The sequence below is a fragment of the Alternaria alternata genome, assembly GCF_001642055.1.
Source record: "Alternaria alternata strain SRC1lrK2f unplaced genomic scaffold CC77scaffold_31, whole genome shotgun sequence".
Taxonomy (NCBI): Eukaryota; Fungi; Ascomycota; class Dothideomycetes; order Pleosporales; family Pleosporaceae; genus Alternaria; species Alternaria alternata.
Window position 1 is genome coordinate 248,957 of NW_017306220.1, and position 27,036 is coordinate 275,992.

Sequence of the window (27,036 nt, forward strand, 5' to 3'; positions counted from 1 at the left end):
CATGACGGGCTTGGGGAAGACTTGTTGGATGTGATGATGGTGTATATCCTGATATCTGGTAGAGTCACAAGCTTTATCGTCAAGCTGGTGCATCGAGAGGCATACGAAGCGGCCGTTGCGCATCGTATAGATTAACAACGTGCATTTGCCGGTCCGCGGACATCCATGCTGCCAGGCCCCGCCTCCTCGAACTGGTACACTCCAGAGTGTGGAGACTCCACAGCGGGATATTAGCGTGTTTTCTGCATTCTGCCTAAATGCCTCACGCTCTCGGCGTTCACATGGTGCGAAGGTCTGCGGCGCTGCGGTAGAGTCGGAGCTTTTGACGCTGTTGTAGTCACGGGGCTGGTGGACAGTTCCGTTCCAACCTTATTTCCGTCGCGATTTGTCGTTTGCACGTTGAGCAGATGATGGATGGGCGACCATGGAGTTAGCCGCGCGGAGATGAACGTTGGAATTTGGGCACGTCAGGCCCACCGGGTGGAGATTGCAGCCAATCAGGACGAGGTAAGCGCAACGTCACGAGCTCGCTGATCTTACCGATGTTAGATCAGCCTTGACCCATGGCATAGCGTCTCTCCTTACACCAACATTCCATCAACGAACGCCTCGAACGAGCTCAGTGGTATATCTCTATGTGGTTGTTTCCGAACTAAAGTGAACTATGTTGCACAAATCGGTGGGTGGATTGCGACACGATGCGATCATACCCTCAGAGCTGTTACATAGTGATGTCTTTACAGTTATCTACTTGTTCTTGATCACACCAACTGGATAGGCGAGGTTGACTTCATGTACTTTACAACCTTGTGAAAGAAGGTGTCTAATAGCCTGCAGGTCCGCGTTCCACCGTCTCAACAGTTTTCGCAAGACTCAAATCTTTAGAACAACATTGAAGCAAGGTGACGAACACGATGAAGCAGCGCAGCTACCGCCCACAGATGAGAGAACGATAGAATTGCAGGCCCTCGCTTACCTGCGATTACGAACATGTCAGGACGATTAGCTCTTGGATTTTAGCAGGTCAAGGCGAGCTACCACTATGCTTTCTTCACAATTTACTAGAAGTAGCCCTCTAGCAAGTCCTGAACGATATCTCATGAGCGAGCAATGCCATTAGGGGTTCAGGACAGCGTGAAGTAGTGCTGCTCTTTAAGGCCAGCCACGATTGGTCAGCTTTGAGAAGGTGGGGTCAAGCGCGCCGAGCATCCCCTCCAGAACCGCAAGATGCGAACAATGGAAAGAGGCACGTTGCTATCACCATAATAGAGCCTACACAAGGTCGCGAGCCCTGGTGAAGCGTGGTTTCATGTGGTGCAGTACTGATGAGGTGTGCCAATGCGGCTCAGCACTCCTTGAGGTCTGCTCCGGCGTCATTCAACATCTCCCGCCTCATCTCTTTTCCACGACAGCATTAGGGGCCATTTGTCTTCTCCGGCACTTGCAGATTTGCGACGTTAAGTCACTTCGCCGAGGACGCGGCATCGTCTCCAGGCGCCCCCAAATTTTATCAAACGACCAACCTCGCCGTAACTACACATAGACTGATATTTCAGCCCGCACATAAGGAGGCGGCGAAGTTCTTGCCGTATTCTTGAGCGTCAATCCGGATCAGCCTTTTCGACCCATTTTGACACCGTCGTTTGTTTCGCATCGGCGCATACCCATCGATCTCATATGGACCGAAGAGGTGGCGAGGGTTTTCGTGTCAGATTCTTTGCCGTATTGGAGGCGGCAAAAGCACTCCGTCAACAGATCTGGTAGTGTACCTTCATCGGACGCCGACATCCTGACGTAGCGCTTTCGTTCGACCCATATATCTGGCTCACAGCTGTTACCCGACGGCGCTGGCGATGGTTTCTGAATGAGACTTGTACCACGTCTGACGCAAAGGTCATCACAATCACCAACGCAAGCTTGTTGATTATGCTGATAAGGTAGAAGTGCCTGGTAAGCATGCATTCACTTAGGAGTTATAAGTACTGTGTGAATCAGTTCATCAATTGTCATCTTGGTCCACACCAGCGTCTCACAATTGAATCCACGACAACATTACAAATACCCGCAGAATTTCCACGAGATGGAGCTCTTTCATTTGCTCCTTTACGTACTAATCCTTGGCAGTGTTCACGCTTCCTTGCCTTACCATCTTTCCGATACTGGTCAGTCGATGATGGCTTTAAAATTGAACCAATGACTAATTCTCACCCAGACGACGACCCGTTAGTGCCTAGGGACGTTTCAAGAGCCGATTCGTATCTCCTGAGCACAAGTGTCAGTCCTTCTGGGATACTATCTTCCGCGCCGGCAACCGTCTATCCGACTAAATCGACTCCCAAGGTAAACTCATCCCGTGGTACGGCGTCAGTATCGGCAACGTCTCTCGTCAGTTCATTGACACCGGCCTCTTCTGGGTTGCTTTCAACCTCTGTTGCGTCGCTATCGAATGGATCGAGCCTAGTCTTTGCCAGCAGTATCTACCTGACTTCATCGAGCAAGCTTTCCATAGAGACTTCTGCGAGCGGAGTAGCTTCGTTATCAGCCTCAACGATATCAATATCCTTCTCGGGAAACTCGAATAGCTCTCAAAATCTACCCACATCGATCACACCTCTCTCTTCATCAGCATCGGTAGGACTGTTATCCAGCTCCAGTCATAGTACACCTGATACCACTATTGCCGTCAGCCCAACTCTTGTGACAACTACTGTCACTACGTCGGATGGTGCGCCAAGTACTATCATAATCACCACCACTCAGTCATCGGACACCACCGCTGGGGAGATCATGTCTTCAAGTCAGCCGTCGCAAGCTGCTACAACTCCTGCGGCGATACCAACTGGACCCAGTCTCGAAGCTGTGATTGGCGGCGTAAATTACCAGCTGCCTTCTTCCGATCAAGATGCAATCGACGTAATGTTACATGACGGTTCCATCGCTCAGCTTCTCGCGAACAAGATCATTATCGGAGGTCAGACTGTAACCGTCCCATCGGACCCGACCAGCGAAACAGCACTTTCGGATGATATTACCGCGAAGCCTGGGGAAGCTGCAGAACCGGAAGAAGGCGACGACGACGATGACAATGGCGATGGTGCAGGTGGAGGTCTTTTCGGGGCGCTTGGCGGTATCGCAAAGGGTGCCACATCTGCCATCGGAGGTGCCATTGACGGAGTTGGTTCTGTTACTACAGGTGCCCTTGGCTTTGCTGGAGGCACAGTCGGTGCAGCAGCTGGCCTTTCTGAACCACTATCCGGTGCCGCTGGCAACATGGGAAAGTTCGTATCATCGCTTAACGGTATCCAGAAGTCTTTTCCTGGTAGCGAACTCACCAAAGGTGCCCTGGATACATTCACAGGTGCTCAATCACTCGCCCGACAGTCCCTGAACTGGATGAAGTCAACGGCGAATCTAGCTCAGGACTTCCCTAACCTACCGGCCGACGTTCAGTCGAAGCTTAAGTCAACGGCAGCGGACTTCACTAAAGACGATGGCCCTTTGGCTCAGTGCAAGGCGGCTATGGAAGCTTTCCGGGACTTTCATTGGGAGGAAGCCGAGGTACCAAGCCAGACGGTGGACCCAGATACAACAGAGAAAGCCACGAACACAGCCTCGCTACAAAGTACTCAAGGCACTTCGACTGCGCAGACTACGTCGATGAAGTCATCCACTGCCATATCATCCACAGCGATGAGCGCAAGTTCTACAGTCACTTCAAGCCAGACGTCTTCTTCTAGCAGTGAAACACCCACACCGACCCCAGACGCTACGAAGAGGTACGGGATCATCAGCGAGTACGGGACATCGTGGGACACATTCAACCAGTTCATTACTGAACTCGATGGGGGAAATGGATACCTTGCCAAGTTGGACAGCACCCGGCAACAGATATACATCGCCAAGTTGAATGCCTCGCAGGTGTCAGAGATAAAAGAGCGATACGACTTCATCGGCAGCGTTCTTCCGTACGAATTCGATGAAACTATAGACCACAGTATTGATGAGTTTCGAGCGATTGGCCAAAGTCGCTCTTTACACACTGATCTAGGTAAACCTCCGGCACCAAAGAGTTTTATGGGTTGGTCTGCAGCCTCTTTAGATCCAGTTCCTCACTTGATACCACGAGCATTGCTACCATCAAATCCTGATGCACCTTGGTGGAAAAAAATGCTTTCCGCCCCGCCGCGCGATATCGATGTAGCAGACTCCGGACCTCAGTTCGATCCACCTTATCTGGCGGATGCTTCTCTGGGGAAAGGAGTCACCATCTATGTTCTGGACGATGGCTTTGACACAGATAATGTTGTATGTTTGTTTTCGTATTAATCATCCACCTTGAAGCACGGGAGCTGACTTGAATAGGATTTACAAGCTGGCACACGTTCCGTCAATACAATCGTAACCCCTAACGAATTGACGTCTTTCCCGGTCATACCGTATGATCCAGCATACCCTGACAGAACCATGCCTGAACGAATTCAAGGTGGCGACCATGGAACGATGTAAGTGTCATAGTACATGAACGTGAGCGCGACAAGGCTGACAAAGAGAAAAGGATGGCTACAATCGCTGCTGGAGTCGAACGAGGAATCTCGCCCAAAGCAGATCTATGCTTAGTGAAGACCAAGAACACGATGAAAAGCAAATTCGACCCCAATGTCTCATACACCTTACCCATCACGACGCTGGCTTTGGCATGGTTCATCGATGCGGTGATAAAAGATATAGAGGACAGAACAAGCCAAGATCCAGGAGCAAGGTCTGTTATCAACATGTCATGGGGTAAGCGTTTAGTTATCAGCTTCTGATTGCACCAATCCGTAACTCACCATCCTAACAGGCATACAAGAACCTGGTAAATCAGACGATGAGATTGAACGAATCACGAAAATCTTCGAGAATTTTCTGGATTTCTGTAAGGCGCGGAGTATACCTGTGGTGGTTGCTGCGGGGAACATGCCAGCGGTTAACTTCGTTCATGATAGCTTTCCACAAAGACTCTGGACAGCCGATGATACCATGATTATAGTCGGAGGTGTGACTGACAGTGGCGCCTTGTACGAAAAAACGGTTGAAGACCCGAACAACCAGATAACCGTGCATGCGCCTGCTAAACCCGTCACCATCCCAAAATCTGGCGGCATAACCCCACCTGAAGGTGAAAGGGAAGGAACAAGCCACGCTGCTGCGATCACGGTAAGAAGGTATGCACGATTGGATGTATGTCGATGCTAACTTGTACAACAGTCAGGTCTCATTGCATATTTGTATGGTCTACCGAACTGGCAAGAGATTCCGTATGTGCAACAAACCCCCATGAAGACGATATTGAAGGACCATGCATGGCTGAGGAGCAACGCAATCGCCAGCGATGATCGGACAGCAGGGAAAGTTGTGTACAATCTCGCCAGGGGAGACCCCTTCCACGGTTCGCACTCTTGTGTGCAACGTCGTGACAAGTTCGGAAAGCGACAGGACGAAGAGCTTTGTTCCCTCTCATCCATCCTGCCCACATCTATGAGGTCAGTTCCAGGAAACAGACAGACTCCCGTCCCTCTTGGTGTTTTGACTAATGCTCTACAGCTCTTCTGGGACGACCTCTGCCTTTCCTACAAGTGCTACCATGTCTTCCATGACCTCCTCCCTTTCTGCACGTGTCAGCATATCTTCAGCGACTACCAATTCTTCCTCCACGCCACAGAGCAGTCAAATGAATAGCTCTACCAAATCTCTCGTCTCGTTGGGTGGAATGGATATTTCGCCAGCTACTTCTTCATCTCAAACCCCGGAAGCGTCATCAGAGTCCCCTCAGCCGCCGACGTCTCCCACACCTACACCTACCCCAGCGCCTACCGAGACAACTGAACAATCGGCACCACCAGCAACTACATCCGATGGATGGGTAGCAGCTTGCGAAAGATGCCATGATGCCGTACAGGCGTGTTTGGTCGAATGCAGACGTGTTGATCACTTCTGCGCAAAGTCCTGCACGTGCGACAAAGCTGAGCAAAACTTGGACTGCACGGGATGTGAAATTCCCTGCAATAACTAGACTCACCAGCGATTTCATGACTAGGACTGTAGTTTCCAGGCGATATCGGTGTGAGACAGCTTAAATTGCGTCCGAGGAGAATCGGCATGCAGGCGAAGGTCATGATCTCGTTACCTGCTTTTGATTGTTTTAGGCAACTCTGTTCTCGCCTACAGTAGAGTCGTTGAGAGAGTTTTGGTCTTCTTTATCTTCCACTGTCATATCCCCACTGTCTTTACCTTTGGCAAACGTTCTTGTAACATGCATGGAGAGGTTCGTCTTATGGGGTTTCTTTGAACACTGTCGTTATTAAGGAAACACTGATACAAAAAAATATCATCGAAAAATGGCTTGTTAATTCCATCCCACGACGCCTTCCGCTAATGTCAAAGGCCGCTGGGTTGACCCCGTCATGACCGAGACTCTTCTTCCAATGATGCCCTTGTCACCAACACCCAAATGCAGTTTCTCTGGTAGATGCATCATGCCTCCTAGCGAACTCCCGATTTCGAAGGAGTATAAAGAGTCTGCTATACTTTCTGGTGGTGGCGCGGAGAGATCGCCGTCACGACTATTTCACGCCGTTAGCCATCTCCACCTGCTCCAAAACCCAATGGTAGACCAGCATGACACGTACTGTATAACGAGCCAATGACTATTTTGTTGTAAGGCATCGTCAAGGCCCTGGCACTCGACACTAGTACCAGATTTGGAGAGCGGGTTGGTAAAAAGTAGAAATATTTCTTGTTCTGAATGCGTTCGTGCTAAGTGGGAGGTTGGGCGCATGACTGCTATTGAACCGCCTTGGCTGACGCGATTTGAGCTACCGTTGCACATCTTAGATGTGATTTGATGTATAAGAGTGTCTCGTTGGTGGACTAGGTGCTATGCGGACAGCACTTTGAGATCGATGCGAGGGCAATGTTACACAAGACGGGAGAGTGTAAAAGCGAGTTGGGCGTGAAATTAGATATGATCGACGATAAGAGCCGGGGAAAGAAAGACTATGTAGTTTTCAGAGTGTTCACACCGTTTCATAACTTGGTTGTTGGGTATTTGAGGGTTGAGAGTGAATGCGTGTCTTTGAGCAAGTTTCAGGAGAGCACCCGATTGGTCAATGCACATGCGCTAAAATCCACCATGGTGCTCTCAAGGTGTTTGTATGTACATCAAGCGACAACAGTATACATGGAGTCTACATCATCCGTGTCATTCTTTGTTCTTCTCGGATCCCATTTCATAGCTTAGATGGATGCCTTGAGCACGCTGAACGCGTCTGCGCGCGATCCTAGGTAACGCTCCTCCGCGGTCTTCCAGTTGATGACGTTCCAGATGTTCTTGACATAGGCAGCCTTGCCGTTCTGGTATTGGAGATAGTACGCATGCTCCCACTGAAACTCCAATTAGTCACACACGACCATTGCCACGAGGCTAAGAGCGACTTACCATGTCGACACCAAAGATGGGAACCTCGCCCTTACCAACAACAGGATCTTGGTCCTTGGTCGTCACGATAGACAGCCTTTGCTCCTTGCCCATGTCGGTTTTGATTAACCAGCCCCATCCACTTCCTTGGATACCCAGCAGAGCGGCGTTGAAGGATTCCTTGAACTTGTCCTCATCACCCCATGTCGCCTTGATTTGCTTGACGAGCTCCGGCGCAGCAGAGGTTTTGGCCTCATTCGAGCTAGCAGGTGCAAGGTTTTGCCAGAAGAGCGAGTGGTTGATGTGACCACCAGCGTTGAATTTGATGCCTTGCTGTATGGAGACCTGAGAGGTGATGTCGGAGGCTGAAACAGCCTCGGCCTGGGTCTTGAGAAGCCCGTTCAGGTTGGTGATGTACGTCTGGTGGTGTTTGCTGTGGTGCAGCTCCATGATCTGGGCGGAGATGTGCGGCTCCAACGCCTGTGATCCGTGAGTATGGCGTATGCTGAAGCGATTCGATCGTCGGATGTTATACTTACATCGTACGCATATGGCAGCGGAGGAAGAGTGTACTGTGGTGCAGACATAGCGCCGTATTCGAAGGGTTGTTGTTCTGATGCAAAGACGGTAGGTACAGAGATGAGGGGAAAGAGAACGAACGACAACAACGATATGCCCCGCATGATGCCTGCCCCTCAACACAATCGATAGGTGTGGAATTTTGAGTACGTTCGTCAGAATGCTTGGTCGTCACCAACAGGGTGCTCTGAATGTATGCCGCCCGATCGGGTTTAGGGCTCTGGAAACTGCCTCAATTGCGCGCGATGCCGCTCAATGTTCCGAGACACCCTCTTCACAAAACGAAACAAGAAAGCAAGTAGATGAGGAAGTAGTGCCTCTCGAATGGATAGATGTTATGATACTTGCTGCTGTAATGCGAGAGAAGAGAAGTAATGGCTAGCTATAGTCTGCTTTGGAGTGTGTAGCTGCAAAGGAATGACTCAAGATATGGAGTGACAGAGAATGATAGTGACCGTACCCTTGAAGTGCTTTAGACTCGATGACTGTTGTTGTGCAGCGTAATGGAAATGCAGTGCTACGCAAATGCGATGTTCAGATGAGATGAGAACCTCAACGTGTTGCTGTTGTCGGACTTCGGGGTCTCGAACTTGCCGACATAGGATGAAACACGGCTTAACCCGTCTTGGACTAGTCACAAATGTCGCAATCATCACACATCTCGTGCCTGAACACACCTCGTGTGTAACATTAACCTCAACGGCTGCATCGATGACTTTAATCTCTACGTGAATGGTTTCGAAACCACATTTGGACAGCTCTCACAGGCAGTTTATCTCCTCAAGACCTTCACTAAAAGTGTGTAGTCCGTATAGATCAGGCTGCTTCCGGCGTCCTGTTCCCAGATGAATCCGTCCCGATCCAGCAGCTCGAAGTCGTACCTCCATAACAATCTCGCCATGATCAGCCTTATGCTTTGCTGCGCCATATGCCTTCCAATACATGCCCTACTACCAATCAAGAAGGGACGACTGGCAGACCTATTGTCACCATCGAACCCGTTCTTCTCCGCACCTTCCAACCATCTCTCCGGTCGAAAGCTAGCAGGGTCATTAAAGTACTGTGACGATCTCTGAATTGTGTATAGGTCAGCCGAGACAATGGTGCCTGCGGGTATGTATGTTCCCGCTATAGTGCAAGAAGGAGCAGTGCGTTGCGCTGTTTTGCCGTTCGCCGGTGGAAGCAAGCGCAAAGTCTCCCTGATGCAAGCGTTCAGGAACGGTAATCGTGCAAGCCGTTCGCCCGTGATGTCGGCTTCGCTGGTGAATGTAGAACGTATCTCAGCGCATAGTGTGATGTAAGTGTTTGTGTACCGCAGGACATGGTAGAATGTAGATGCTAGCGTCGTAGCTGTAGTCTGATACCCAGCGAGTCTTGCAGCTATCAGTAGACGTCATTGCGGATTGAGAAAGGATGCCACTCACGTTAGGCCCATCGCGTTACTAAAGAAAGCATCCGCGTCGAGCGTCAATCCTTGCTTTTCGCTGCCCATGATAGCCGAAATGAAGTCTTCTCTGCCATCCTGCCTATCAATACAATCGCGTAGTCTCTTGGATGGGACAAGCTTCGACAGCTGAGAAGGAATCGGCATTGCGGAGATAAGGCTTCTGGCTGTCTCAAGCGCAGGGGCTACACCAGGCATGACCAGCATGAAGCTCAAGGCTTCCACTATAGGCATCGATCCTTTGCCCAATCTTTTCAAGGACTCATATGTTGCTTCACATAAGGTCAGCTCGATGTCAAGTGTTTATGGTGCCGCACTGGAACTTACGTCGTTTTCCAGCCATCAATGGCTCCCCAAAAGCAAGATCACCTATGATTTCCCAAAACATTGTCTCTAACTTGTCGGCAAGATCTATCTCGGTACCGTTCACAGCAATATCGTCGAAATCGGGCATTGCTCTTTCGATATGCAGTTTCTGGATCGGCTCTTGGCTCGCGAGTGCTTGAGGTGTGAAAGCTTGTTGAATCACTTTATGTAGTCTCTTGTGGAGCGCTGGATCCGGGATAGTGATGAGAGTTGGAGCATTCAAGACAAGGTCCGAGAAAAGAGTCAAGAACGTTCCAGCTTTGGAGAAACGACCATCTTCTTGCTTTGCATATATCGTAGTCTCTGCCTCGAATGTCGCGAATGACACTTCGTTCGGTGCGATTCGGACGACAGGCCCTGTCTGTTATTAGCAGGGTTGCTTCTACAATACAAGTCTTGGCAGTTCTTACCATATCTGTTATGAAGAGCTTGAAGATCTGAATTGAATTTCATGCGGTAGAGAGCCCTCATGCCCCATATCTTCTAACTATCAGGAAAACAGTATTCAGTTTTGATTCGAAGAACGCACTGGGGAGAACTTTGCTAGGAATGGACCAGGGACATGAGCAAGTGGGTGCAAATAACACCCATAGATTATGACCGATGTTAGAACGAAGATGGCCTGCGAAGGCAAGCTTGTCAGTACACAGTGATGAGTCGAAGTATAGGAGTGTAAGAACATACAATTGCTACTATTGCGACAGCCTGCGGAACGTTTTCCAGCTGCTGTACATAGGAGATTCCTGCCATAGTGGCTTTCGCTGAGTGTGCTTGGAGTTTGGACTTCGGTATCCAAGGATAGATAGTTTATTGTTCCCACAGAAAACATGAAAAACTGCAAAGCACACCACACGACTCGTCGACCCTGTGGCATGCAAATCCAGTAAAGTTCTTGTCGTGAGTGGTTCGATTCCTTCCTTTCTCGTCCTAGGCATTGCAGCCGCATTCACTGGCGCAGGACCGTGGACATCTTCCACGTCGAGACTGCTTGCCGATTCTCGCGTGCCGCTATCTGGCTAATGACGCTAGAATAGTTCGCTCCTTCCACAAAACAATAGCTTGACATTAGCGTACGATTCTCTGAACGCTGGTTACGACGACGTGCAGGCGTCGCAACATGCTCCCGCATCTAGAAAGTTGTTATTGCATGTAGGGTGCCTTAAGATGTACTATGCGTCGCTAGCGGGTGGGTCAAATGCATGTAATTTGGACCCTGAACGGTCCGCCCCGCAAGCCAGCCTCCTCCGTCAGCACAGAGTGGCTGACGACCTACCCACGTGGAATCGTGAGAAAAACGCCACAGATTCGATGTTTCTCGTCAGGTGACACGAAAAGTCGTCGTATGTAGTGTGGAGTAGAAGGATTCGCTTCGCGCTCAAAAAGGTTCATTGGTGGAAAATCATCATGATCTTGAACATAACGCACGGTATACACGCATCTGTGGCGAGAATAGTATGTCATAGTGGTGCAGCCGTTGAAAACGTGCTCGCATTGCAGCAGACGAGAAATCCGAATTAGTAGTCGCCAATGCACGCACTGCAGAAGGAAGCACTTCTTACGCGGCTGGTCCAGACGGTTGGGGCGTACTCACTGATACGTGCCGCTCAGGATGATAGCGTGCGCGACATCTGGACTCAAGTGTTACCCTGATTCTGTCGGAGACGTATTCATCGTATGGATGTAAGGGTAACGTTGATAAGCTGGAAGGAATGACGCGAATAGCCGGTGGCTAGATTCCAAGGCCATTCGTAGGGTTCCCACAATTAAGTAGACGAAAGAAGGACGTCCTCCGACTCACAAAGCTCTGTGCTTGACTCGTAGTCGCCGCTAGAACGGAACTATTGCAACCAATCGAATAGAAGTGAAACGGAAGTCACGTGCCGTCTATGTCCAATGACAACATGTACAAATGCTGTTATCAAGTTCTTCGTGAGAGAGAAAGTGTGGATATCCAATAAACTCTTATTCTGTGTTACGATACTCTTTCAACACGAAACATATCGTAAAATGGGGTCGCTCTCATATCAGTCCAAGCTGGTTTCTTTTGATGAATCCCGAGGAACCGGATGCTTCACGACACTTCCCATTCGTGTCCATTCTCGAAATGATCTAGCTGATGCAGCAAGTCGTCAATTCGTCAAGGACTGGGCTAGAGAGATGGGAGATGGGCGAGAACGACACACCTATTTCTCTTTCTCGCCAGTGGGGAATTGGTCATCCTTGATTTATCCCGAGGCCGTTCCGGAGAGATTGGGTGTCTTAGCATACCTGTCTGACTTGGGATTGATTCATGATGGTAACTATGTCATCCTGCTGATCTACTAGCGCTTCTAACGAGAACATAGACGGCGGCGAAGGTCTCAGTATCGAAGATGCGCAAGTTGAGCACGGCGATCTTTATGCCGCCTTGGATCCCGACGATGTCAGCACCATGACTCCAGATTCAAGAGCGATGAAGACCAAAAAACTTGTTTCGCAGTGCATTCTTGAATGTGTCAGTCTTGACCGTGAATTGGGTCTGAAGATGCTTGCTGCGTTCCGCGACGTCTGGCTCGCGATCAGCGAAAGAAACAGCGACAAGGAAGCTCAAACTATGGAAGAATACCTGAAGTATCGGAGCGAAAACGGCGGAATGCTGTAAGTAATACAATCACTTAGTTCCCAAACCTTAGCTCATCTTTGCCAGGGTATTCTGGCCAATGCTTCAATTCAGCCTTGGGATGTCTATCTCAGAAGCCGAGGAAGCACTTGTACAGCCCATCATCGACGCAGCCACTGAAGGACTTCTTCTAGCAAATGACTATTTTAGCTGGGAACGGGAGTATAGAGAACTGCAGTCCGGCCAGTCGAAGAGGATTGTAAGCGCTGTGGACTTGTTCATCAGGACGAAGGGACTTTCGATCGACGACGCAAAAGATGAAGTCAAGCGCAAAATCATCACGGCTGAGCGTGACTTTTGTGAGCGCCGTGATGAACTCTACAAGGCCTGTCCCGACATATCCTTGAAACTGAAACGTTGGATTGACTGCGCTGGCTTAGCTGTTTCGGGGAATCACTACTGGTGCTCGGCGTGCCCGAGACAGAATGCATGGAAGCACGCTGATACACCTATCTCCAATGGTGTCAAAAGAAAGCTGTCGCATGGTGCTGTGGTCATCAAACAGGAAGCTCCGGCGAAGAAAAGGAAAGACTCTCCCGTCTTTGACTTGGAATCCAGCGACAGTGAGTCTGGCCTCTCTGAGGTCTCCAGTTACCCCTTCTACAAGCCTTCAGAATTGGCACTGAAGGCGCCATCAAAGTATGTTTCAAGCATGCCTTCGAAAGGCGTCCGGGCCACACTCATCGAGGCTCTTAATACATGGCTTCATGTGCCATCTGATCGGATCAAGGCCATCATGTCAGTGATCAATTCACTGCATAACGCCTCTCTCATTCTCGATGATCTCGAGGATAATTCCCCGCTTCGAAGAGGCTATCCATCGACACATGTTCTGTTTGGACAGGCCCAGTCAATCAACAGCGCTAATTTCATGTTCGTTCGCGCTGTACAGGACGTCGCACAGAGCTTGAGTCCAGCTGCTCTTGTTGCGGTCCTTGAAGAACTTGAGGGCCTGTATCTAGGTCAAAGCTGGGACCTGTACTGGAAACACAACCTCGCATGCCCAAGTGAGGCTGAGTACGTCAACATGGTCGATCACAAGACCGGTGGCATGTTTCGCATGTTAATACGACTCATGCAAGCGGAGAGCGAGGTGACACCGCAGTTAGACTTCCACAGATTGACACTGCTGTTCGGCCGCTTCTTCCAGATTCGGGATGACTACATGAACTTCCAGGATTACACGGCACAAAAAGGTCTCTGTGAGGATCTAGACGAAGGAAAATTCTCGTATCCAGTTGTATACTGCTTGGAAAATTTTCCGGAGTACCGTGGGCACTTCCTAGGTGTGTTCCGGCAACGCCCTACGATCGCCACCGTGGACGCACATCCTCTGTCGAAAGAGAGCAAGCAACATTTGACGGCTTGCCTGAAGAAAAGCGGAGCATTTGAGAAGACGATTGCTTGCCTGACGGATATGGAACGCGATTTGGAAATAGAAATCGACCGGCTTGAGCAGCAGACAGGCGAGGCGAACCCAATGCTTCGCTTGTGTCTCGCAAAGCTCAGCGTCAAAGGCATTGCGAGGATTGGTGAAGTAGGCACTAGCAAATGATCGCTCGGGGGCCTTGCTCTCCCGCTAGCCACAGCCGTCTTGTGCCGCTGTGGGTCGCTTAGCTGCAAGGACACTAGTTGCTAGCACAAACGGGAGACGAATCCTACGTATTTATTACTTCTTGTTGTAGTTTTGCCTTAGCCCACCGGCCTTATGCTATCGTGGAAAGTGTTAAGTATCTTGTTCATGTACCCAGGTACCCTTGCTCCCACATGAAGGATCGCCGTACGTGCGTGTTGTGGAGTCAAGGGTGCGGCACAGATACGTTAGATACAGGACTGAGTAACTCCCCAACAACCTTGATTTTTTCGTATCGACAGCCGAACGGTACAGCTAAGACATATCCGACTTAGCCTCACATGAGTCGGTCTCTACGGGCCGATGGGTGGCCTGACATACAACGAAGTCGAGAACGTCTTATGCCCACCAAAAGCTCAAAGTCTCAAGGTTGTCTATTCAAGACTTTCGTGTTTCGTCATCAAATATACAGCGATGTGGCAATCAACAACTCTACCTTGGCTGTATGCCATCTACGCTTCTATCGGCAACAGCAAAGGCATAACAGCAGATTACGGTTCTTGTCATGATGCCGTACGTTGAAGAAAAATGTCAAGCAAACAGTAGCTATGGTCTAACACATGCAGTGCATCCTCCTTTCTGAAACACTCTCGGTCGAGATAACCGACACTAAAGTGTCCGATGTCGGACATGCTCCTATCGTTGCTAATCAGACCTCCGTGAGATCTCTCTTTTGGGCACAGCAACAGCAGTCCGCTCAACCAGCGTGTCTCGTCCATATCCATTCTGCCGAAGATATCGCAGCAGTCGTATCCGTCTCACGCACAAGTGGTTGCCCTTTCGCTGTTCGCGGAGGGGGTCACTCGGATATCCAGGGTGCGAGCAATATTGATAGGGGCATCACGGTCAACATGGCGGGTTTGAGCGATGTCATATTAGATGAGAGCGAAGGATTAGTCAAGGTCGGCGCTGGCGCGACATGGGGAGATGTGTACAAGGAACTTGAGAAAGTTAACAAGACCGTCGTGGGTGGCCGACTCACTGGAGTTGGTGTTGGTGGATTGCTGCTAGGTGGTGGGCTGAGCCACTTCTCAGGCATGCACGGCTGGGCATGTGACAATGTTCGTAACTACGAGGTAAGGAACTAGAAGCTAAAAAGCGAGCACAGACTGATAGTACATCAGGTGGTTCTTGCCAATGGCAGTCTCGCAAGTGCTTCCGAGTCATCAAACGCGGACCTCTATCGCGCTATGCGCGGTGGAGGAAATAGCTTTGGCGTCGTCACTCGGTTTGATCTTGACGTATTCCAGCAGGGACCAATGTGGGGAGGGTTGCATGTCTGGCCATTGCTGCCATCAGTGACTTCGGCTCTCACTCGCGGCTTTGTCAAATTCGCACACGATGCCCCCTCCGACCCACATGTATCACTATTTGCTGGCCTAGGCTACAAGCAAGGCAACTTTGCTTGGGCCGCGGGGCAGTATGACGCGCTAGGAAGGGTTGAACCTCCGATCTTCACCCAGTTCAAAGACAATGTAGAGGCGTATGGTACAGCAAAGATTATGAGCACGGCGAGAGTGACTTCGGTGTTGGATCTTGCAGATGAGCTCAATCAATCGGAACCCGCCGGTATGCGGAGCCGGTTCACAACAGCAACCTTTTCCGCCGATGTAGGGCTGTTAGCACTTATGGTGCACATATTCGTAGAGCAAGTACAGAAGGCGCTAGACAATGGGTTACAAGATGACCAGGGGTTTGCACCGATGCTGGGCATCCAGCCACTAACGCAGAATATCTTAAAAGCCCAAATGACACGCGGAGGGAATGTCATGGGCCTTCATGACGACCAAGCGCCTTTGGTTGGTGAGTCCTCCCATACATCCTTCTTCAGATGAAGCTAACCACTATACTTCATAGTCTGTTCCTTTGGATGGGAATGGTCTCGCGAATCTGATGACACAACTGTCATCGCTGGTATCAAAGCTGTGCTTGAGCAGTCTGTTTCGGCTGCTAAGGAGAGAGGCTTGTTTCATCCCTTCAAGTACATGAACTATGCCGCGAAAGATCAAAATCCTATTCGAAGCTATGGGAAAGAGAACATTGAGTTTCTGAAGCGGGTTCGAGAAGCATATGATTCTGATGGAGTCTTCACTACATTGACGCCTGGAGGGCACAAGATCAACTAAGGTACCAGGGATATGTAGTGCCAGTCTCCTCTTCAAGAAAGGCAGAACGGAAAGCCCTACACGAATGGCTTCCCTCAAGATGATATTCCATGTTGTCTGTAAGACACTAAATCTTGCTGCGGACCCATAGATTCAATATGGTGTGTGTAGGAGAGAATGGAAGAGCTGGAAACGAAGTAACAAGACCATGCCTGACGCAGTCGTCCACGAAGCCCACACTAAGCAAAGTCAGGGCGAAGAAGGTCCATAGGTACCCGACGACACGCCATCGCCAACTCCGCCAGCCAAGCTGCTCTCGAGCGACGGAGATAGCAAGGTCTTCTAACAACATAATTATCGGCATGATCGCAAAGAAAGCCAGCGTTTTCGTGAAATTCTCGGATCGAATGGCCATCTTTGCGGCTGCCCAATGGTAGATCCCAGAGATGGCAAAAGCGATGTGGTACTGGATCTGACGACTCGCCCATGATCCTTTAGGAGCGCATGCGACGTGTCTCGCAACATAGCGGCTCGGAGTCTTCAATGCTCTTCGGAAATTCTGGTGCCATGTGCGGTTCCAGAAATTGTTCAGAGTGTAGCACATGGCCCATGCCCCTTTGAGTGGGTGTACCTCTTCGATGACATTCCAGAAAAGGCCAGATGTGACGCCGAACAGACAGATGACATGATATACAATGTCCATTGGCGGAATAGTTGACGCCCACCAGCACCCAGTAGCTAGGATCTGCGGAACAAAGTGCAGGTCGAGTATACTTGTTCTTCCGCTATCCGTCAACCATAGAAGAAGCGCGCCTGCAATGTCATGAATGACGTATTGCTGGAGAATTCTTCGCAGTGATAGGATCAAGAAAGATGACTGAGATGATCCTGCTGGAGGGGCTGGTGGGAGATGCGCAGTACCCCAGCTCCAGCCAATTCCTCGAGTGGAATAGGCATTACTGAAACACCACCGAACCTTCTGTAGCGATGAAAGCGAGTGGTATACTGGAATGGCCTTCTCTCCATTGCTTTTCTTTCGGATGCGTATATGCTCCACGTACGGATCTTCTAGAACGAGCAAGTTGAAATTCGTCAAACTGACGTAGAGAACTACATAGTGGTATCATTAGTAACTAGGACTGACAGGGGTTGATCATGCATTCTAACCTGTACCAAATGTGTAGTCCTTCGCTACATCAGTTCCGGCGGGAACAAATGACACGATGGCGAAACAAAAAACCAGAAATGGAAGCAACAGGAGCCATCGGAGCTGCCGCTGTATGCGAGAGCCGGATAATAGGAGAAATGGAGTTGAGAGCCAGATAAGACCCACAAAATCTGCGCGTTCTAGAGTCATTGGCCGGAATATAGTATTAGACGAGTTTTCGTAGGGGAGGCAAAGTTGAGCTGTTAATATCTGACTCGAGTGAATGCTTCTGGTGATCATGACATACCCACTTATGTACTGGGGATGAAGACTACAGACCTTCCCATCAGCGTTAGACCAGCGAGCTTGTTACATTGTACTCAGCCCGCTTGTGTGGGACCAAAGCACGCAAATATTCACTGCATTAGCGTGCCAGTAGTTCCCTGGCCCCTGCATCCACCTGGGTAGTCTTACATGCAGCATGCATTGCATTGCTGCAGCAGTGAATCCTTCTCGGACGCAGACACTACGGGGGATGCTGTATCAACGACCAACCGAGCTGTAACCTTATCGAAGCAATATATCCCAACTTTAGACTTCTTTTCTATCCCCATCTTGCTTCTCCGCACCGGACATCCCAAGAACTTGCAGATATGACACTTTTGAGTTCTACACTCACGAATATGGACATACCCATAACTTTGGTGTCTGTGTTTGTGGTTTCCATCCTCTATTTCTGCTATGTTACTGTGTATCGTCTCTTCTTGAGCCCGATATCACACTTTCCCGGGCCGAAACTCGCGGCATGGACTTATTGGTACGAGTTCTGGTACGACGTCGTTGCCGAACCCGAGTATACGTTCAAGATAGGCCGACTCCACAAGGAATATGGTACGTGTTTGCTCTTGTTTGAACCCTGACGTATCGAACTGACTGGTGTGAAGGTCCTATTGTCCGCATCAACCCGGACGAGATACATATTGCTGATCCTGACTTCTACGACACGGTTTATGCTGGTAGTGGACGCAAGCGTGACAAGTGGGATTGGATAACCCGGTCCTTTGGCGTTGATGAGAGCCTGATCGGCACACTCAAGCACGATGAGCACCGCGTACGCAGGGCTTCTCTTTCCCCTTATTTCTCCAAGCAAAGTGTGCGAGCACTGCAACCGCTGGTCGACCGCAATATGAGCATCTTGCTAGAACGTCTACGCCAGTTTGCCGATTCTGGTTTACCCCTTAAGCTGGATGATGCTTACGCAGCACTAACCAATGGTGGGGCATCTTCTTGATTTTGAGAGATCGTTCACTGATTTGAATCTTCTGGTGCAGACATCGTCGAGGACTACGCCTTTGGGAGAAGCGAACATCGTCTAGAGGCCCCAGACTTTGATCCATCATTCCGGGATGCAATGCTGCAGGGCGGGAAAGCTGGACATGTTTTGAAGCACTTCACATGGCTGATGGACTTGCTGAGGAAGCTGCCCGACTCACTGCTGCTCAAGCTGAGTCCAGCAATGGGCGCGTACTCTCAGCTTCAGACTAGCGTAAAGCGTCAGGTCGCCGAAATCCAGCACGCACACCAGACGCACTCCTACGACAAGACACGCCGCACCATCTTTCATGAGATTCTCAATAGTAAGCTTTCCGACTACGACAAGTCGACAGATCGTCTCTGGCAAGAGGGTGAGGTCGTTGTCGCGGCAGGAACCATTACCACTGCCTGGGCGCTGGGCGTTTCAACGTACTTTGTGCTCGCCACTCCAGAAATTCTGCGCAAGCTCAAGGCCGAGCTGGAAGCCGCCATTCCCGATCCTTCGCAGCCACTCAACCTTATCGCACTTGAATCCTTGCCCTTCCTTACTGGTGTGGTTCAAGAAGGCGTGCGTCTAAGTCATGCCATCTCGCATCGCTTGCATCGCATCTGCCCTGACGAGACTCTCGTTTACCAGGACGCTGCAAACCAGCGCGAATGGCACATCCCGCCTGGAACACCTCTTAGTATGACCAGTAACCTGGTCCACCACGACGAGCGCGTCTTTCCAAATTCGCACGACTTCCAGCCCGAACGCTGGCTTGATAACCCCCGCCTCGATCGCTATCTAGTATCATTCGGCAAGGGTGGTAGAGCTTGTCTCGGCATCAATCTTGCCTATGCAGAGCTGTACCTCACGCTGGCTGCGCTGTTCAGGGTGTATGGTACCGAGGAGGTCAAGGGCAAGGACGACGTTGGGAAACTGCAGTTGTTCGAGACCAGTGCTGCTGACCTTGTGATTACAAGTGACACTGTTGTCCCTGTTATGCCTGAAGACTCCAAGGGATTGAGAGTAAAAGTATATTAGGATGTGAACTCGCGGTACTGGTGTGAAGCACGATGTATCGACCCTTGAGATTACTCCCAGTATTGCTTCGTGCACTGCACTTGGTTCAAGATGACTTTTGCATGATGACACGTTTTAAGCATCATCAGCGTAGATGGTGGTTTTGGCTTATTCAGCCCTTCCAAGCTTACCTTGGAATGCAGGTAGCGAAGACGATGACCCAACTTCATGCAACGTAAAGCTCGGTCACTTCCCACAAGATCAAATCAACCATGTCAACATATATGTCGGACTTATGCGACGACATTACCCTTCGCGTCTGCTTGAGTAGCTTCGTTAGTAACAAACCCCCACTCTCGCCTTGCAGCCAGGTCAAGAGTGGGGAAAAGGCCCGTCTTTGTCGATATCTATACCCATTGGCTAGCACTTACTCAAAGCCACTTCCCCGCAACATAGCGTTGCGCCAGCCTCTTATTTCCTCTTATGTGGTCTGCAATCGTCCGTGGCTCTACACGTTGGGAATGGGATGTCCCTTGTCGACCCCAGATTATGGATCCACAATTACAGATAGTGAAGATAGCATTCGTCTGGTCCAGATAGGGTATCGATCCGGAGGTTCCTAGATCAATTCAGCTGCCCCACTCTCGGGATAGCCATGACAGATTGAGGAGTATAGGGCTGGAAGCGTATGACCATTATAAGACGGCAGACACAAAATGCAGCCTGCTACCGACTGAACCGACAGCTACAGCTGTCGAGACTTTTTCATAGTGTCGCACTCCCTTTCACCATAAGAGACAATGACCGACGAAAGAAAGTCCCTTGAGAAGGGCGATGCATCGTCCACGATCCACACAATCGAGCCTGAACTCGGCATCAGCGAGCCCGTCAATGCTCTCCAAAGATTTGCAAACAAGCTAGATGCCGTCTGTGGTGTCGAAGCCCGCGGTATCGAGCGGATACCAGAAGAATTGCGCGAACGAGCCATGACGTATCGCGACTACATCCATATGTTTACCATGTAAGCTTATCACAATGAACGCTCCACGCCATCACAGCGATTAACTGTGTACTTAGCTGGTTCTCCATGAACTGCACTGCAAATCAGCTTACTTTGGGTGTCCTCGGGCCCGTGAGTTACAATCTAGGTCTCACCGATTCGCTCATGTACGTCCAGCCATCCGTTCGGGTCTCGTCTTGTAACATGAATGCAAACATACAGCTAATACCACCAAAGACTCTGTCTCTTCGGCACAATCTTCGGATCCGTATGCACTGGCTACATATCCACATTTGGGCCGCGCTCCGGTTTGCGCACCTTGAACGTAGCCAAGTACACAATGGGTTGGTGGCCATCAAAACTCTGCGTTATACTCAACCTATGTATCGAGATTGGATATGGACTCATCGATTGCTTGGTGGGCGGCCTGCTCTTGTCTGCGGTGAACGGCGGAGGCATGTCTGTCATCGTTGGTATCGTCATCGTTGCGCTCATAACCTGGGTCGTGGTTACTTTTGGCATAAAGTGGTTCTACAAGTTTGAGCAGTACGTCCACTCGTTTCACTTTCTTCTCGCAAGCAATGAGGAGGGGTTTTGCTGACAACGCATAAAGATTTGTTTGGGCGCCCACCGTTCTCGTCCTCTTCATCCTCATCGGCGTTGCGGGCCCGCATTTTGACACCACCCTCGCCTCATCCGGATCCGGCGCGGTCCTCCACGGAAACCGGCTCTCGTACTTCTTCCTCGTCGCGTCTGGTCCCTTGAGTTGGTCATCCGCGTCCGCTGACTACGTTGTTTACTATCCCAAGACAACAAACCGGTGGTTCACATTCGCTGCCACGACCTGCGGTATCACGTGTGGGAAGCTGCTCATCGAGTTCCTGGGTATAGGTCTCGGCTCTGGATTGTTGAAGAATCCTACGTGGCAGGAAGCTTTCGACTCTGATGGCATCGGCGCGCTTGTCGTAGAGGCGTATCGTCCGCTATATGGCTTCGGAAGTTTCTGCTGCGTGATTCTAGCTGTGTGCATTGCTGCGAACAATATCCCGGGTACGTACGCTGCAGCACTCAACTGGCAACAACTTGGTGCGCCATTTGCAAAGATTCCCAGACCCATCTGGAGTACTTTCTCCTGCATAATCTTTACCATCATCGCTATTGCAGGCCGCGACTCACTCTTCGATATCTTCATCAACTGGCTGAGTTTGATTGGGTACTGGACCATTATCTGGATCACCATGACGGTCCAAGATGAATACATCTTTCGCAAAGGCGTTTTTGACTGGGAAATCTGGAACCGCAAAGATCTGTTGCCACACGGGTTTGCGGCCTTGTTTGCCATGATAGTGGGATGGGTAGGCGCTGTGTTGTGTATGTATCAGACATACTTCACAGGCCCTATTGCGGCGCTAGTTGGGAACGGAGCAGATTTGGGGCTTCCCGTAGCTATGGGACTGACCATTGTGTGCTACCCGCCGGCTAGGTGGCTGGAGCTGAGGTATGTTGGGCGATAGATTAGCGTTAGGGGCGTGCACACCTGCGCCGTGAAGAAAGCGAGAATTGAAGCTTGAGCAATCGCGGGAAGCGAGTCTGAAGCTCTCCGTCGCGTAAATCGAATGATTTTTCGAAGCCGTTGGACACAGCTTTCATTCAGACATCGATGGTGCAATAACACACGAAGTCTTCTCGTCTCGGCATGGCGGCTTATCGATAAGCGTGGTAACGATGTCGTCATCGTCATGTCCTCTCCCTTACCCATATGCCCATCCATTTTCCAAGCCCAAATTCCCTTACGAGGCCGCAATGACAACGCAGTGAGATATCGATGCACCATATCGTGACGGGACGTAGTTTCCGACAATGTGGTTAGAGTTATTCTCCCCGCTCTTGGCAAACGTGGGGCTTCGCAGCTTAGCTTTGCGCATCTTTCGACGATAACGCAGGAACGATAAACAACTTCATCGCTACTCGTAGCTTCAGCTCAACACCTTCCTCATACAAACTGGATGCCAAGAGAGTGATATGCACGATGTCGTGATGTCAGACGCGACATGACGGCTCGTAACCGGCGAGATGGTAGATTAATGGCCGCGGATGTAAGCGGAGTTGAGCGACGGTGAGTGGGATGGTAGGACAGAGTATAAGATCTGATGCCTGTTCGGAGATATCAGCGCACCAGGTCTGTTGACTCTTGATCTTTCGGGCACCATGCGCTTCTCAAACATCGCGGTCGCTACTCTGGGTGCTATCGCGAGTGCGGCACCGACAGCTTCGCAGTTCCAACCACGTCAAGCAACGACTGCCAGTGAGCGACTTGGTCTAACATGGCTTGGCGGTAACAGTAGTTTGCCCAAAGTTCTGTACGTATTGCGGACGAACGTGGTGTACACACCTAACGCATTCTAGTGTCCTATTCACCGGAGGCACCATTGCAGGAGGCTCAATATACGGTGCTCTGGACGACACACAATACGGCCAGCTCAGTCAAACAGGAGAGGACATTATTGCCCGCAATCCCTACCTTCTCAACAACACCCAACTGGCCGTCTCGAACTGGACCACAGAAGACGACGGCTCAACAGGAACAAATGACGCTCTAGTCATGAACATGACGCGTTTCGCCTACGATGCACTCTGCTCAGAAGACAGCGACATTGTCGGTGCAGTATACACCCACGGCACCAACTCTCTCGAAGAAACAGCCTTCCTCATGGACTCGCTCGTAAACTGCGGAAAGCCCATTGTCGGTACCGGAAGCATGCGTCCATTCACCCATCTCTCCTGGGACGGAGAAGCCAACTTCTTCGACGCTGTGATGCTAGCTGCAAGCCCTGAGTCGCAGAACCGAGGTCTAATGGTGGCTTTCAACGCGCGCATCATACCGGGATATTGGGTCACGAAGCTGCATTCGACGAACCCGGATGCTTTTGGTCCTACGTCTGGTGGGGATCTGGGCATGTTTATCAACAGTCTGCCCATCTTCTTCAATACGCCGAGCCAGCCGTTGTACAAGTACTACTTCGATATCGGCACCGTGTCTTCTCATCCTACGTACCCTGCGCTTCCAAAGGTCGACATCCTCTACGCAGCCCGCGAGTTCGATGGCAAACTAGTGCTGGACGCGCAAGCCAATGGCGCTGAAGGTGTCGTTATTGCGGGTACTGGTAACGGCGGCGTACCAAGTGGTCAGGAAGAGATTACTGAAGCGTTGGACAGCGGGCTTCAGATCGTTGTGGGAACTCGCAGTCCGCATGGACCGTCTAGTCCGGCTCGAGCACCTACGTTCGCGAAGTCAGGGTTTGTGCATCCTATTCAAGCGAGGATCATGCTCCAGCTGGCCATTGCGAGCGGGATGAATATGAATCAGACGATTGATGTGTTTGAGGGTGGTTTCAGGAAGGCTATTGGGCAACCTTGGGATCCAAGCAGCTAAAGATGAGATATGTAACTAATGACCCACACTAATGAAGACAGAACTTTGAATACCGATTCATGTTAATGTCTCTTTCAAACTCCGGATACCTTGACAAAACCCTTTTGTCTCGATGTATAATGTTCCCCTTTCTTGCTCTAGCAATTTCTGTCATCTTAAGCTGGTCGACCCTGTTCCCACCACCTCTCTCCATTTGCGCCTTTTACATCCGAACCAGGATGTACGTGGTAAAGGTTGTACTCATTTCCGATATCACTCAACCCATCTCCCGCCTCGTTGATCAACATGCCTGGACCTGGTCGAGCCATGAAGTAGCAGTACCGATGGATGTCCTGTGAATTATCCATCCAAGGCATCACATCGTCTAGAAATGCTTTGACCTCATCGTCAGTGCCATCAGCGCGGAACTCGGTTATCCAAATAGGAAGGCCGTTGGCGAATTTGCGGGCGTCGTTGATATGGTCTTTGAAGTTTTGGGCGTCGCGGGCCCGGCCGTACCTGTGAATGTGATCGTCAGCCTCATGATACGGTATCCGGTGAGTTGTTAAGACACGTTGAGCGTAGCGTGTGATGACGAGGGGGCTTACCAGTGGAGGTTGATGAAATCGACGGTACATCCGTTGCACGTCTCCAAGAACTTCTCGAGCCAGCCGAGACCCTGGGTGTCGGATGGCGCGGCGTTTGTGACGCCTGGTGAGCCGAGGTAGATTTTGCTGTTGAAGGTTGAGAGGGGTTGCATGTGTTTCTTCCAGCCGGCGACGGCGGTGGGGACGTCGATACAGGAGCCGCCTGCATCAGGACTGATCAATCATTAGTATCGCGACCACCGCCAGTGTACCACGACTTTCGCTAATATAAGGAAGTTCGTTTACTCACATGCAGTTATCTGGTTCATTAAATCCCAAAAACCACGTCGCCATCTCTTGTTGTCCCCAGTTCAATCTCGCCTGCGCCTCCGCGTTGTCTTTCCACTTGCTTGTATGGTCGTCCCTCAGACTGTGCAGCATGGGTACATATCGGAACCACGCATCAGAAGGCGGGCTCGAGGAATCCCAGTTGTAGCGCCAGGTTACGTGGTCGTGGTGGTCATACTGGAAGTACTTGGCGTATTTCACGTCGTTGTAGGCGATACCGCGACGTTCGTGCGCGGGCTTCTGGTCGAGCGGACCATGCTTTGTGCTTGATCCTGTGGAAGTGGCGTTGGGATTATCTGGAAGGGGGTTGGCGATAACGAGGGCTGAGAGGAGGAAGAGTGGAAAGAGTAGGAAATGATTCATGGTGATCTGAAGTCTTGCTGGTGGGAGGGAACTGTTGAGAGTGGTTGGAGATGTAGAGTAAACGGTCGTGGAAGAAGATGTGAAGATGGATTTGAGGTAGTGAGTGAGCGGATCCGGTCAAGGGGGCTGCTAAGAGAAGAGGCCGTAGTGAGAGTAGAAGCGTGATCAATTACAGCCGTGAGGCTAGTGTTGATTAGTTCTTGATACAAGTGAGAGTTGTGCAAACGCTTGAATGAGTTGCTAGATCGTACTCCAGGTGAGGACTCGAAATGACCGCTTCCAGTTGAGCAAGTCATGCTCAAGGATAGATAGTGAATAAGAGTAGCGATCAGTAGACCGTCAAAGGGCGACATGTAGTACCAAAGATAATATGAGGCGTTTTTCGTAAATTGCGAAACGACCATGTAGATTGCATCCACAAACAAAACTCTGCTTAGATTTCTTGACTGACTTTGACGAACACTCTCACTGTAGGCTGTTAGTGAGGAAGCCATTCACTTCAAACGTAAATAAACCGCACATGCAATTTCATTATGTCGTTCAAAACTTCCAAGCATTGGTATACACATAAGTATTTGATACACGGCTCCTGTGCGGGCCCTACATCTTGCCGCCAGTGAGCTCTTCGGCCACCTTCTTGACGCGCTCCTTGGCAAGGCCAACACCTTCGCCTCCCCTGAGCTTGTTGAGCATGTCGCCCACACCCTCGGGTAGGGGTCCATGCCACGGGCTGAGACCCTCTTTGCCCTCCGCGCGGGGGCCCATGATGCCCTTGTGGTCCCAGCCTACAGGCGCATCTTCGGTACCAAAAGCCGCCTCTATGGCCTCGTCCAGTTGCTGCTCGTCTACGATGAACTCGCGCGCGTTGGTGTATAGATCGTGGAGGCGAGATGCGCGGACTTCTTGTATCTTGGCTACTCGGCGATCATAGGCTTTTTTGCGGGCTTGGGTGATGTCTGGCCGGGGAGGAAGGCTGTCGGTGAGGAAGTCGCGAATGCCCTTGGCTACGGATGTCTCAGTCAAGATGTCGACTTCGCGACGCGGGGCCGTGGCCAGCTCCCGCCTCTTCGCGCCAATGGCCTGGATCTTGGCCAGGTACTGTGCTTCTGATGTGACCTTGCGCTCGTGCAGCTCCTTGACACCCTCCTTCAAGTTCTCTCTCCTCTTTTCCGCCAGTCGCTGCTTGTATAACCGGTAGTCGGCATCCCGGCTGTATGGTCCTGGAACCTTGACCTCTTTGGGTTCCTTTGTGCTCCTGCCGATGAAGATGTCCGACTCCTTTGGGTGCTTGTTCCTCGTCTTGAAGATGTCTCGGGGAATAGGCAGATGGCCCTTTACCGTGGGCTTGGCCGGGTAGGTGGGCTGCAGCGGCTTCGGAACCTCGATGTAGTTTGGGGATTGCGGACCGAGGGCGAGGGATGTGGGTGTGGAGGAGAAGGACCGCACACATAGACTGCTACTCCAGCCATTGGCGACAGGTATCCTTGGCGGCATTGCAGCGGTGTTGCCTCTTGCACTGGAATGCGGAGGTGCTGCGGTGGTGTCGTCGCGCCTTCGAAATTGTCGGTGCCAAGGCCCTTGTGCCCCACTCATTTTGTCTGGCCCGAGCTCAGGAAA

At 50.7% G+C, this 27,036-nt stretch overlaps 11 protein-coding genes across 11 annotated transcripts; 6 read left to right on the top strand and 5 right to left on the bottom strand.

Moving 5' to 3' along the window:
* Positions 1–2,787: 2,787 nt before the first annotated feature.
* CC77DRAFT_1066912 (subtilisin-like protein) lies at positions 2,788–5,718 on the top strand (the record flags this gene model as incomplete). Its single annotated transcript, XM_018528937.1, has 5 exons — positions 2,788–4,305; positions 4,363–4,502; positions 4,556–4,782; positions 4,841–5,196; positions 5,248–5,718. 5 exons carry the CDS (start codon positions 2,788–2,790, stop codon positions 5,716–5,718), a joined length of 2,712 nt encoding a protein of 903 aa, XP_018380010.1.
* A 667-nt stretch (positions 5,719–6,385) lies between these two features.
* CC77DRAFT_1035576 (hypothetical protein) lies at positions 6,386–6,868 on the bottom strand (the record flags this gene model as incomplete). The annotated part of the gene is made up of 2 exons (XM_018526947.1): positions 6,386–6,602; positions 6,669–6,868. The coding sequence occupies 2 exons, from the start codon at positions 6,866–6,868 to the stop codon at positions 6,386–6,388; spliced, it is 417 nt and encodes a 138-aa protein (XP_018380011.1).
* Positions 6,869–7,263: 395 nt separating this feature from the next.
* On the bottom strand, positions 7,264–8,593 carry CC77DRAFT_1025741 (superoxide dismutase mitochondrial precursor). The gene is made up of 3 exons (XM_018526129.1): positions 7,996–8,593; positions 7,478–7,936; positions 7,264–7,422 (listed from the first exon to the last, which is right to left on the bottom strand). Exons 1-3 carry the CDS (start codon positions 8,137–8,139, stop codon positions 7,276–7,278), a joined length of 750 nt encoding a protein of 249 aa, XP_018380012.1. The 5' UTR covers positions 8,140–8,593; the 3' UTR covers positions 7,264–7,275.
* Positions 8,594–8,724: 131 nt separating this feature from the next.
* Positions 8,725–10,595, bottom strand: CC77DRAFT_1099900 (putative cytochrome P450; the record flags this gene model as incomplete). Its single annotated transcript, XM_018530031.1, has 6 exons — positions 8,725–9,408; positions 9,460–9,751; positions 9,807–10,202; positions 10,256–10,325; positions 10,375–10,467; positions 10,530–10,595. The coding sequence occupies 6 exons, from the start codon at positions 10,593–10,595 to the stop codon at positions 8,808–8,810; spliced, it is 1,518 nt and encodes a 505-aa protein (XP_018380013.1). The 3' UTR covers positions 8,725–8,807.
* Positions 10,596–11,799: 1,204 nt separating this feature from the next.
* CC77DRAFT_1082427 (terpenoid synthase) lies at positions 11,800–14,059 on the top strand (the record flags this gene model as incomplete). Its single annotated transcript, XM_018529359.1, has 3 exons — positions 11,800–12,141; positions 12,191–12,482; positions 12,532–14,059. The coding sequence occupies exons 1-3, from the start codon at positions 11,853–11,855 to the stop codon at positions 14,057–14,059; spliced, it is 2,109 nt and encodes a 702-aa protein (XP_018380014.1). The 5' UTR covers positions 11,800–11,852.
* A 638-nt stretch (positions 14,060–14,697) lies between these two features.
* Positions 14,698–16,263, top strand: CC77DRAFT_948462 (FAD-binding domain-containing protein; the record flags this gene model as incomplete). Its single annotated transcript, XM_018535201.1, has 3 exons — positions 14,698–15,213; positions 15,262–15,940; positions 15,995–16,263. The coding sequence occupies 3 exons, from the start codon at positions 14,698–14,700 to the stop codon at positions 16,261–16,263; spliced, it is 1,464 nt and encodes a 487-aa protein (XP_018380015.1).
* Positions 16,264–18,072: 1,809 nt separating this feature from the next.
* On the top strand, positions 18,073–19,730 carry CC77DRAFT_1001136 (cytochrome P450; the record flags this gene model as incomplete). The annotated part of the gene is made up of 3 exons (XM_018523147.1): positions 18,073–18,280; positions 18,334–18,663; positions 18,721–19,730. The coding sequence occupies 3 exons, from the start codon at positions 18,073–18,075 to the stop codon at positions 19,728–19,730; spliced, it is 1,548 nt and encodes a 515-aa protein (XP_018380016.1).
* A 691-nt stretch (positions 19,731–20,421) lies between these two features.
* Positions 20,422–22,492, top strand: CC77DRAFT_563024 (hypothetical protein). Its single transcript, XM_018532205.1, has 4 exons — positions 20,422–20,730; positions 20,787–20,876; positions 20,947–21,255; positions 21,323–22,492. The coding sequence occupies exons 1-4, from the start codon at positions 20,510–20,512 to the stop codon at positions 22,221–22,223; spliced, it is 1,521 nt and encodes a 506-aa protein (XP_018380017.1). The 5' UTR covers positions 20,422–20,509; the 3' UTR covers positions 22,224–22,492.
* On the top strand, positions 22,477–24,198 carry CC77DRAFT_1025747 (Asparaginase/glutaminase). Its single transcript, XM_018526130.1, has 2 exons — positions 22,477–23,069; positions 23,116–24,198. Exons 1-2 carry the CDS (start codon positions 22,918–22,920, stop codon positions 24,140–24,142), a joined length of 1,179 nt encoding a protein of 392 aa, XP_018380018.1. The 5' UTR covers positions 22,477–22,917; the 3' UTR covers positions 24,143–24,198.
* A 99-nt stretch (positions 24,199–24,297) lies between these two features.
* On the bottom strand, positions 24,298–25,569 carry CC77DRAFT_1001146 (hypothetical protein; the record flags this gene model as incomplete). Its single annotated transcript, XM_018523148.1, has 3 exons — positions 25,019–25,569; positions 24,730–24,942; positions 24,298–24,640 (listed from the first exon to the last, which is right to left on the bottom strand). The coding sequence occupies exons 1-3, from the start codon at positions 25,417–25,419 to the stop codon at positions 24,298–24,300; spliced, it is 957 nt and encodes a 318-aa protein (XP_018380019.1). The 5' UTR covers positions 25,420–25,569.
* Positions 25,570–25,634: 65 nt separating this feature from the next.
* CC77DRAFT_1025748 (hypothetical protein) lies at positions 25,635–26,956 on the bottom strand. The gene has a single exon (XM_018526131.1). The coding sequence runs from the start codon at positions 26,911–26,913 to the stop codon at positions 26,020–26,022; it is 894 nt and encodes a 297-aa protein (XP_018380020.1). The 5' UTR covers positions 26,914–26,956; the 3' UTR covers positions 25,635–26,019.
* Between the last annotated feature and the right edge of the window lie 80 nt (positions 26,957–27,036).

What these genes read in the sequence shown, in the direction of transcription:
- CC77DRAFT_1025741 (XM_018526129.1), bottom strand. Translation starts at nt 8,139, where the DNA reads ATGCGGGGCATATCGTTGTTGTCGTTCGTTCTCTTTCCCCTCATCTCT. An exon ending in CGCTGCCATATGCGTACGAT is followed by an intron (nt 7,937 to 7,995) that starts GTAAGTATAACA and finishes CACGGATCACAG; the next exon opens with GCGTTGGAGCCGCACATCTC. An exon ending in CCATCTTTGGTGTCGACATG is followed by an intron (nt 7,423 to 7,477) that starts GTAAGTCGCTCT and finishes TTGGAGTTTCAG; the next exon opens with TGGGAGCATGCGTACTATCT.
- CC77DRAFT_563024 (XM_018532205.1), top strand. Translation starts at nt 20,510, where the DNA reads ATGACCGACGAAAGAAAGTCCCTTGAGAAGGGCGATGCATCGTCCACG. An exon ending in GGTCTCACCGATTCGCTCAT is followed by an intron (nt 20,877 to 20,946) that starts GTACGTCCAGCC and finishes ATACCACCAAAG; the next exon opens with ACTCTGTCTCTTCGGCACAA. An exon ending in TGGTTCTACAAGTTTGAGCA is followed by an intron (nt 21,256 to 21,322) that starts GTACGTCCACTC and finishes CAACGCATAAAG; the next exon opens with ATTTGTTTGGGCGCCCACCG.
- CC77DRAFT_1025747 (XM_018526130.1), top strand. Translation starts at nt 22,918, where the DNA reads ATGCGCTTCTCAAACATCGCGGTCGCTACTCTGGGTGCTATCGCGAGT. An exon ending in AGTAGTTTGCCCAAAGTTCT is followed by an intron (nt 23,070 to 23,115) that starts GTACGTATTGCG and finishes AACGCATTCTAG; the next exon opens with TGTCCTATTCACCGGAGGCA.
- CC77DRAFT_1025748 (XM_018526131.1), bottom strand. Translation starts at nt 26,913, where the DNA reads ATGCCGCCAAGGATACCTGTCGCCAATGGCTGGAGTAGCAGTCTATGT.